We start from the raw sequence: 11,526 nt of genomic DNA, 5'->3' as shown, positions 1-11,526 counted from the left end.
CTGAAACCTAAGAAATTGTGCGATTAAGAAAGTAAGGGTCTACTTAAACTCACTCCAGTACTTCAATTTCATATTTGCATGTCAAATTAGGTCAGAAAAATCGAATATTTAAATTTGCAGTTATTTAACCGCAAGGTGTTTGTTCCACGACCTTGCCGACTTTTCATGTTTAGGGTTAGTCGGCAAGCTCTTAGCTTGAAGATCTTTCCGACTGTTTAGTATCCGTAACTGCTTTTACAGGGTCGGCAAGTTATTCAACCTAGGAGCTTGCCGACGATAGTTTTTTTTCGTCGGTGGGTTATAATTCAAATACCATGCCAGCGTTTTTTTTTAAATAGTGGTTCCTGATGCCTAAAGTCAGAATGGTATTTGGATACCACCCTGCCGGATGTTTTTCAGCCGGAAACGTATGGGTTTATGGACCTTGCCGACTAATTATGTGGAAAATCCTTGTATCTACTGTGTTCATTTTTGTTATAAGCCGGCAGGTTATTTGCATAATAGCGTACCGACCATAGTTTAGCCGGCATGTATTGTATTAGTCGACCCTTCCGACCATTGTTCCGCCGGATTGGTTATATATGTCGACCCCTGCCGACTTATGAATTTTTTCTTAATTGTTCTTGTTCAGGTTGGCAAGGGGAAAAAAGAAAGTTGTTACTCCTCCTTCAAGACCTCCTTGTGTTGGTGAGAAACTCTTGACTGCAACACATCGAGGGGCATTCATTGTGCCGGGAACGCTCAAGATCCTTGTAAGAAATGATTCTCAACCACCACCGGAACCCAGTTATTCAGATGAAACTCCAGTTGAAGACCCATCAATTCCATCTGGTAGAAGAGGTAATGATGATGGTGATGTTGAAAGAACTCCGGCTGCCGGAGGATGCAACAATGATAGGTGGAGAACAAACCCAAGTTGCAACTACAACTGAAACCGAAAAGAAGAAGAGGGTCATCACTAAACCATCTGATTCCCACGTGCCTCCCTCTCACTTGAAGGTTAAACTGAAACCAGGTGAGGCTCTGAAAGGGACCCCAAAAGATAATGGACATGTTCTTTTTGGATACAAAGACTCATGGGTATGTGAATCTAAAATATTGTTGTAAGTAATCTCAATCCCTCTTTGTTTTTTATTTAAGTGTATCTATCTAAAATTTTCTTCAAGTGTTTTATTTCTTTTTTCATTTTGCGTTTTTGGTATTTAGGATCACAAGCATGACATCCATCTCTTGAGGCGCCAAGCTTCATGTTCATTGATTAAGAAATGGCGTATTGACAAAGAATGTGACGAGGTGAAAGCGATTGTCAAGAACTCCGGTTGTGGCCTGCGGCGGAGTGTTCGATTATTGAGTATGATAGAGTTACCGTATCTGCATTATGTGATAGGTTCTACGGAGTGACTGATACAATGTTATTCCCATTAGGTGAGATGGCGATAACTCCCGATGATGCTCATCAAATTTTAGGCCTCGATGTTGAGGGAAAAGTAATCAGTGAGGGCTTCGATAATAGCATTTCTTGGGTCAAGGTCTTCGAATTGACCAAAATTTTGTTCGGTTGGGATCAGATTAAGACGGAGTCTATGCTTATGATGAAGGATGCTCGTCTAAGCAAGAAGTTTAATCTGAAGAAATTGAGGGACACATTCTCTGGGACTAAGAAAATCCATGATAAGGAAGGAAGGGTTGACTTGGTGCGAATCAATGCTACCGCGTCAGCTTATTTTCTATACATCCTGGGAAAATCTGTCTTCCCAGACAGTTCCGGAAGCTTGGTCGACGCCATGTATATTCAACTACTGCATCCCTTGGATTAGATGCATGGGTATTCTTGGGGTACTACGGTGGTCGCCTACTTGAACAGTGAGTTGACAAAGGCTTCAAGGGCACTCACTGCGCAAGTAAACGCAAATCTATGTCTCTTCCAGGTAATTTTATTGTCTAAATCATTTATATTTGGAAAATGCTCGTAATGTAAGATTCTTACTAAACTTTGTGTTTGCATAGGTTTGGATATATGAGCACTTCCCTACCTTAGTGAAAGCCAACCCCTACGTCAAAGTGAATGAGTATTGAGATTGATAAGCCAAGAGGACAAAGATACAGTTTTAAGGGTGCTCGGGATAAAGATCACAAGCATGCCTTGGACAAATTGACTGCGGATGAGGTAATATTTGATCCGTATCGAAATGCTAGAAATCAAGGTTTAATCCAAAAGAGAGATGATGATCCGTTCTTTAAAGTGGTAAGGGGGGAGTGCACCACGTCCCATAGAAGTATTGACGTCCGTTACTCTCCAGCGCCAGTTAACGATCATTGGAACGGAAGACGTGACCGTAAAGTCGATACGAATCTTTTAGACGAGGTGACCGAAGATCATGAAGCTCATAATAAATACATGTCGTGGTACTTGGGTTTTGCTCGTCCTACTGTGATTAGGGAACATACCGTTGAACAAGTGGCTCGTAAGAGGAAGATGGCAGCGAAAGACCCAGCAACAAGTCTTAAGTTCTTTGTAAGTATTTTAGAGTTTCTCTAACTGTTTCAAGATTACATTATCGAATCATTCTATTAATTGTTTGTTGTTTAATTGAAAATATAAGGAGCATTTGAAGACCCTTGTGAAGGTGATGTGTTGCGCGAGAGAAAGAGGAGAGCCTTTGTCGATTGAAGAGCAAACCAAGCACATTGACTTTGCTAGAAATGTTGAAAATGAGGATGCCACCAAATTTTTCAAGCAAGATGATGCTGAAGTAAATAGGGAAGCACAATCCAGGAGGGAAGCACAAGCCAAGATGAATGCTGACAAAAAGAGGGCTTGTTCCCGTGGTGGTGAATGTAGTAGTAGTGGTGGTGGTCGTGAAAATGCTAAATGGGACGTGGTCGTGGTCGTGAATGAATGCATTCCTAGTTTATTTCTTTATGTTGTGGTAGACAAATGTTAAGGTTAATAGTTGGACAAATGTTTTCGTATTTTGGACAAAAATTGTTGGATTTCTAGTTGTTGAATGAATAATTTGTTTAGCTATGTAAAGTTTCAATAGTTCTGTCGGCATGCTTTTGTTAAGTTACATTGTCGACTAAACCAGGGGAAGCAAGGTTGTGAACTGTCAGACTGCCAGCCCTGACAGCAGAAATGGTGTAGTTACCAGGGTTGGCAAGGTAAGCAAATTAATACCTAGCCGGTTGTTTTACAACCTGCAAGGTATTATGTTATCGACCCTGTCGACTATGTTTTGCAAAAAATACCTTCTCCTGATGCCTTAAAATCATAAGGTCGGCATGGTTATAAAATTACGACCTTGCCGACTATAAGGAAGCCGGCACGCTAATAACCAAACACCGTACCGACTGTTATACGGAAGAAAATGAACTTCTGATGCCTAGAATCATCCGGTCGCCAGGGTAATAAAATTACGACCCTGCCGGCTAAACTTGGTCGGCATGTTTGGGAAACAAAAACCTAGTCGGCTAATTCAAACTTCAAATTTTTGCAAGTACAAGTGCATTGATTGACTATCATAATGTCCAAATTTGGGAACTATCCTATAAATACACTAGTTCCATGTACAAAACAACACACACATATTTGCATATACTCTCCAAATCTCATATCATCGTACACTCCATCTAACTCTCCCAATACCTCTACATACAACAATGGCATCATTTCATTCAAATGAATATTTGGTAATCACCAAAGCTTGGTACGCGGAAACTCGAGTTAGAAGGCAGTCCTCCGTAAGTGTGGATGTCGTAACCTTTTGGGCTAGAGTATACAACAAATATAGGCAAGAGTGTGGGAATCCTAATGGAAGAAGTGTTCAACAAATTCATGATAGGCACATAGTCACCGAAAATGCGATACTTGCTTATTTAGCTATCCAAAAATCGATTTTCAACGCTACCCACTTTAACCAGTTGTTTGATCTTCCTACTAAACACCACTAATAATTTGTAAGTATTTTTGTGGTTTATTTTACGTGATCCATGTTGTTTGATCTTCCTACTAAACACCACTAACAAATTAAGTTTGTGTTTTTTTTTGTAGCATGAAGTTGTCAAAGCGCGTTACTTGGAGGAAAATGGGGAAGCATTCGCATTCGATGCAAGCTATGAATTCATGGTCTCCAAAATCCCGGAGTATGCCATGGAGATGATGGAGGGTATATCGTCGTCAGATTCCTCGGACGAAGATTAATGGCTTTAGTGTAGGTTTTGTGGGTAAATATCTATGTAAATCCTCACGAGACTATAACTCGTCCACTAGGGTTGCCTAGGGGTTCAAATGCTTGATGCACATGCTAAGTGCAATCGTTGTTCCGTCGACAAGGAGTTAGATTTTGTGTTTCAATCAATGTAGTAATCAAAATTGCATGAATAAAGTGAATTACATCTTCCCGTATTCTGTTTTCTGTTGGGTATAACTACAGGTCGGCAAGGTTACATTACCGACTTTTCAACAGCCGAGAATGTTAGAAATTAATCGCATGCCGCCTATAAGTCAGCCGACAATGTTAGAAATTATTTGCATGCTGACTATGTGATAGACGGCATTGTAGGAAATATTTACATGCCTAATGTAAGATTGCTGGCCCAAGATAGTCGACATATTCTTCATTCAAAGACACTTCCGGCCTAAAAATGGTCGACGTTTTCTTCATCCGCGGACCATGCCGGCTGGACTTAGTCGTCACCTTATTCAAAACGTCGACAATGTCGGCGAAACTTAGTCGACACCTCATTCAAACGTCGACCTTGCCGATTTTTCACATTTTCAAAACCAAAATTTTTGATCGAAATCGAACTCATAAGACTGAATAAAAGGTTTAATCTACTGAATTCATAATTTCAAAATTTTAATCTAAACTCAATTAATTAACCTAATCAAAAAATTTAGTGTTAATTAAAGAAGGATATATGAGCCATTTAAAAAATATATAGTTAAGGGATGGCCTATTTTACTTTTAAATGTTTTGAATTTTGTCTCATTAAATATACCCCAATTAATCTGGGTATATCCCATTAAAACCAGGTTTCATTTCATCTCTTTTTTTCTTTTCTTTTTTCCCCTTGATAACGTCCAGTGCCATTTCTCAAACTTTTTCTTTTTTTTCCGAAGCATGAAACGTCTAGTTCCCTAATCTTCAGATGTACATATGGATGGTGTGGAATTTGTTAAAGCTCTTGGTTTAGGTTTTGCTTAAAGAAAGAATTTTGTTGGGTTGTCGTCATTCACGTGTAGTGTGCTGTAGTATTGACCGTTAAGATCTCGTTGCTGTTGAGACTTGAGACCTTCTGAATTTGATTGATCTAATGTCCCTTTACCTTTCCTGTCACGTTTTTTCCGGCTATTAAATTGTTAAGAGTGAAAAAGAACCCCTGTGCCATGGGCAAACAAATCATTTTATTTTGTTTTTACATTTCTGTCCATATACAATCTAAACATTTACATTTCCAATAATGGTGGTTCCATGAGGTGGGTAGTCTTTTTTTTCTCTGTGCACTAATCAATGTGTGACGGCTTAGAAGAGTGCAGTGGTACTTTAGGTGCAATACCGTGTTTACTTCCGAGTAGTACCGGATTATTGGCACCAAAAAATGGGTATACTACATAATTTTGAGCAATCAATTTTAACTGGACAACCAAATCGGTTTTAGATAAATTCAGTTTATGAAACTTATAAGAAACTGGAAAACAATGTCTAACACGTATTTGTGATATACGGCATCTTTCTATGTAATTTCTTTTCGCTTTTTTAATAATATCGTACCCTTTTTCTCTCAAAAAAATATTTTCTTATTTAAGTTTTTCACAGTTGGCATATGAAACAATAACATAGTCCATATGAAACGTAACACTTACGGTGTTAACATTTAAGACCTATTTTTTACCTTTTTAAGGTCAAGTCCTATAGGACGTCCTCACAAAACTCCGGACACTTGCCGCATCATCTAAAAATGTTATCTAAGTTTTACGATTCGGAAGGGATAGAAAACCTAAGCAAGACATTGTCTCTAGTTTAAAATTTTCTTTTATTATATATTTCCTCCGTTCTCTTTTAATAGGCCAGTTTCTATAAATAAAAATTTCAAAAAAATATGCCAGTTTCCTAATTGGGAAAGTCAAATGTTATTTTAATTTTTGGGACCACTTTTCTCTTAACTTCTTTTGATGACAAGTGTCATGTGGACCACTTCACTTTAATTCTTTTGCTAACAAGTGTCATGAGGACCATTTCATGTCACTTCTTTTATTGACAAGTGTCATGAGGACCACTTTCAATGATTAATTCTCTTAATTTCCTTAAATTTCGCTAAAAACAAAACTGGCCTATTAAAAAAGAACGGAGGGAGTATTAAATAAATACAAAAAGTGGGACAGTTACCTTATAAATGCACGGATTTTATTAATATTATTTATTTATTTTTATTTTCTAGATTTTATTAATTTCTTTTTTGTTGATACACTTGTCTCTTTAAAAGAGAATAAGAGGACCCAAAGTTAACAAGTCCGGCTTAAAAACACCCACAACATCTTTGAAAAACAGAACAAATAAAACTAGGCATATTTCCAATCCAAATGCCCTCATTACGTAGATCCAACTCAGTAGCCAAACGTGCCCATCTCTCAATTCCCAGATTTCCGCAACATTGTTGTTATTCTTGAAAATGTGCTTGCTAAAACATGCAATAAAAGCTCCAGCTCCATCTCTGACAGTTCCACCAATTTCCAGCATAACCAAGATTATTACAACAGCCATTAGTAGTGATCTTACAAATTCCTGACTTGGAGTTTGCCAAATAATGTTGATCTCCCTTTCATTTTGTTTACCTGAATATGACATTATGAAATTCATTAACTAGTCTCAAGGCATTAGCAAGCGCCCAGGTAGCATTGAACTTTGCTTTTGAAAAAACAAACTTGTTCCTATATATCCAGATCCCTCACAAGATAAAAGAACAATCATCTGTCCACCTGCTAATCTTATTCCAAATAGACCACACGCTATTGAAACCAAAAAACAAGTGAAAATGAGTCTCAATGTCGTTGCTACACAAGGCACAACCAAGATGAATACTAATCCTTTTTCGATATAAATTTTTATTCGCACTTATTTTTTTTTATGGCATATTATACTCTATCCATAAGATTCTCTTATAAGTAGAAATTTGTTACCCAGTGTATTGTGTAAAACAAATAAAAAATTGTTACCTACAAATTTCATTTATTAAGCATTTGAAGAAAGAAAGTACTTTTTGGATCCTCCAAATTCAATCCTTTTGCATTAAAAATACTTTTTTCAATCCTCCAAATACCCTGTCAGCCATAACTGGACAGGAAATAACCTAAAAACAGTTTTAACATAGATGTAACGATTCACGGTAACTCTCTTTATGGAACAAATGGAAATGGTGCTCTTTTATATATATATATGACACGAGGGAAACCTCTTTTTCCAAAAGAAAAAAAAAACAATCCTCGAAATTCAAATAGTTAAGTTGTTTAGCAACGGTCAAATGGGACACGTATGGTAATTCTCTGATCTTCTTTCCGGTGTTTGTTGTCTTTTCTTATTCTCATTCTTTTTCTGATGCAAAAGAAGGAACAAGAAGAAAGTGATATATATAGAAGTAATAAAAAAGGAGAAGACTATAAATCTAAAAAGAAACCTATCGGCAGGTATCACTAGGTCAAATCTGGCGGTAAAATTTCTCTATACTAATTACCGTAACAGTACTAGTATGTAACTTCACCGACAATGAATACCACCGAATTAAAGTTCACCACTTCGGTTAGTGAATAGTGACAGCGGAAAAGTAAAATCTAAAAAAAGCCAAGAGTTTTTAATAAATAGTGGTACTAGTAGCGGAAAACGCTTATTCGTGTTTTCTGCTTCTTCTTCATCATCATCTTCTCTATAATCTTCGAGAGAGATTTGCTGGATCTCTGAAAATGGCTTCAAAACTACTGTTGGTTCTAGTATTCATCCTTGATCTCATAGCTTTTGGTCTTGCTGTTGCAGCTGAACAAAGAAGAAGCACTGTAAGTACAGCTCCTCTCTTCTTCTTCTTCTTTCTGTTTTTTCAAACTTCAGAGATGTATGTTTTGTTTAATCTCTTCCCTCATTTGTTATATTTTCACAGTTTTTCTTTAATTTGTTGATTTGTTTGCTCAATGGTTTGAACTGGATTTTTAGGTAAGAAAATGACAAGTAAACACCCAATTTGCTTGAGATCTAAGATTAATTAGTTGGTGGAGTGTGGAATGATCTTTGTTTCATTTGATTTAGAATTTTATTTCTCAACAATTAGTTCCTAATCTTCAATAATTAGTTTGAGATCTTGTTTTTCTTTTCTATTTTCTTTTTGGTATGGATAGATTAGATTAGACCAATGTTTTTTTAGATTCTCGTTATTAATGTGTGAGCTGGTACATTTCAATATAAAATAATGTATGAGCTGATTCAGGAGTTGAAGATTTTGTAAGAGATTATTATTCTTCATTCATCAGAAATGATAAATAGCAATGCTTCTTCACATGGGATCCATGTGACCAAATGGACAAATATACAGATATATTGGATTATCAACCACATTCTCACGGACCTAATGTACAAACACCTACGTGGATAGTTTGCCGGATAGAAAATGGGGAGATTAAAGTAATGAATTCTCTTCTTCTTTTTCGCATTCTAAAATTGCTTATTTTTCTGATCTTCTTTCCACATAAAAAATTTCCCTTGGATCTAGTGGAGGAGAGGTTATCTTAGCACGTATCAGAATCTAATTTTTAGCAGAAACACATTCTATTTCACCAGTTTTACAAAGTAAGGGATGCTTGTGCATACATTCACAGTCTACAATTCTGTATGCTCTCACCTAATTTCTGGAAATGTTTTCTGGCAGGCCATTGTCGTTCAGGATAAAGACAAAAATTATGACTACTGTGTCTATGACTCGGACATCTCCACCGGCTTGGGTGTTGGCTCATTTTTGTTCCTCTTGGCTAGTCAAATTCTTATAATGGTGGCAAGCAGATGCTTTTGCTGCGGTAAATCTCTAAGACCTGGTGGTGCAAGAGCATGGGCAATCCTCCTATTCATTGCTTGCTGGTATGTAACCATTTTCTGGAACTGAATCTTACATGCAAAATTGGAAATTGTTGATTAAACAAATTTTTATTGATGTATGATTAGTGACTTCACATGTTCTGCTACAAATGTGCCTAAACCATTAGAATTTCCTGTCCAAAATTTAACTCGTACGCTTTTTTATTTTCACGTCGATGCTATATTGATATCATAGGCTTAATACTTGAGTTATCATATAGTTATAAGAGCCCGTTCGGTTGAGAGAATTAGAATTTTAGGAATCCAATTCCTAGGGAATGCGCCGAATTCCTTGAACCGAACGGGGCAAATGAACTCCATGTAATTGGGAATTTCAATTCCTAGGGATCCAATTCCCTCCAAAATGATAGATTTCCATTGCATTGGTCCAATGATGCAATGGAATTGGATTCCGGGGTAATAACAATGGTAATTGGATTATCTCAACCGAACATGAATTTTTTTGATTGGAATCAAATTCCTTGGAATCCAATTCCAAGAATTGGATTACCCCATAATTGAATTCCCAGGATTCTAATTCTCCCAACCGAACGGGCTCTAAGTATAGGTAGCGACTAAGCCTGGAATAAGGGATACTAGAAAGGAAGGGTAATCACTAGTCTGTGTTTTAAGATCAGGTTCTTCTCTATTTGTGGGTACCCTTCAACTTTTTTGAGATAGGAGTTAAATAGGTATTGGGTGCCGGTCACTTTTGTAGTTTGATGTCTCGTGTTATCCACCGTAAACCGTTTTTGTTGTGTATTTCATCAATGTATAGCTCGCTGGTGCCTGATCTTCTATTTTGCATTTTATTGATAGCAGTTGACTATCTAGATCCTTGGGGTTATCTTCCTCTGAAGAACGCAACTTTTCATGCGTTCTTAATCGAGGTTAATTAGACTTCTTGGTTTTCTCTGCAACTAATTGTATAAAATTGAACATCCGTAGGGCAACATTCTTTATCGCTGAAATATGCTTGCTTGCTGGGTCCGTGAGGAATGCATACCACACCAAGTACAGGAATCACTTTGCAGTCGAGAAGTATTCTTGCAACACCGTGAGAAAGGGAGTGTTTGGAGCAGGTGCAGCTTTCATTGTATTCACAGGGATACTAACAGAAATCTACTATGTTTGCTATGCAAGAGCGAAGGATGGTTTCCAAGCACCCTATGGCAGAGATACTGGAGTTGGTATGGGCACCTACAGCTAATCCTACTTAGCCAGACCACCCAAACAATTAAGAAAAGCAAAAACATAGTAATGTGAAGACTTAGATTGTTCCGATTTCTAGATAGTACTTATTTTGAGTTGCCATTTCATATATGCACGTTCATGGGGAAATAGAAAGTATGATGAAGACATGTTATGTGTAATTTTTGTTCTCTCTGTGTGTTCTTTATTTTTATACCCTGAGATCAGATGGGATGATGTTATGGTTGTTGTCGTCACGGATTGGTTCATTCATTTTTATAAACACGATACTGCTCTGAGAATTGTTAGTTTTTCATAACTATTTTGTTGATCCTATCGAGTTATTACTACAGTTTTTCCTAACTATTTTGTTGATCCTATCGAATTATTACTACTTGAATAGCAACAGTGATGTTTTTTGTTCTCATCATTTCCACTCCTACAGTCGGGATATAGTAGCACTCTAAATGAATCCATTACCAAAAACCAGGTTCCAGATTGTGTATTTACCCGTGTCCCTAGGGTGCAAGTCGGATATGGTGCTTGACTGGAGGGTTTTGCAGCCATCATGGTTATTCCCTATCAACAACACTGGTTTAGTGTTGGACGACATTTTATTATAGAGATCTGCAGTAGTTTATTGGAGATGTTGATTGTGTAGGGAAATCAAACAAAGCAAGCGGAACACCTCAATCACCATAGGGAGAGACCGGTGAAAGCCTTCCATGAAAATATTATCCGACTCACTGCAATTCATATGTAGTGATTCAGTTATTTATTTATTATTATTTATTTTTTTTGATACAATCAGCGGTTAATATGTACGACCCTATTAGTCACTTTGTATGTCAAATAAAAAATGTCACAGTGCAATCCATGTGTTACGACCCAGGGCGAGTTATATCTACTCAGAAGAGCAGAGATAAGTTCACATACTACGATTGGAACTAAAAGATAAAGCGGCCAAAAGAACTAGTTTTGACTATTATTAAATCAGAACTTGTGTGCATTTAATAGGATTCTGAGTCTCCACTGTGTTTCTAAACTGCTTCTCATACCCAAAATGCAGGTGAAGGATGGCCGATTGGCTGCGGGTATCGGAATCATGCATAAAACTATACTTATTCCGGCGTTTGGGCCCAACGTCTCCAACATATCTAGGCTTATCTGGGAATTATATAAATGTCCTCCTTTTTCACGGGCTTCACAATTACCCTTATGA

The 11,526-nt window shown here is 37.3% G+C and overlaps 1 protein-coding gene across 1 annotated transcript; it reads left to right on the top strand.

Moving 5' to 3' along the window:
- Positions 1 to 7,843: 7,843 nt before the first annotated feature.
- Positions 7,844 to 10,640, top strand: LOC113348850. The gene is made up of 3 exons (XM_026592737.1): positions 7,844 to 8,047; positions 8,911 to 9,116; positions 10,062 to 10,640. Exons 1-3 carry the CDS (start codon positions 7,958 to 7,960, stop codon positions 10,321 to 10,323), a joined length of 558 nt encoding a protein of 185 aa, XP_026448522.1. The 5' UTR covers positions 7,844 to 7,957; the 3' UTR covers positions 10,324 to 10,640.
- Positions 10,641 to 11,526: the final 886 nt, after the last annotated feature.

This window comes from Papaver somniferum, chromosome 2 (genome assembly GCF_003573695.1).
Source record: "Papaver somniferum cultivar HN1 chromosome 2, ASM357369v1, whole genome shotgun sequence".
Classification (NCBI taxonomy): domain Eukaryota; kingdom Viridiplantae; phylum Streptophyta; class Magnoliopsida; order Ranunculales; family Papaveraceae; genus Papaver; species Papaver somniferum.
Note: the sequence above shows the minus strand (reverse complement) of the source record. Positions and strands in the feature narration are given on the sequence as shown.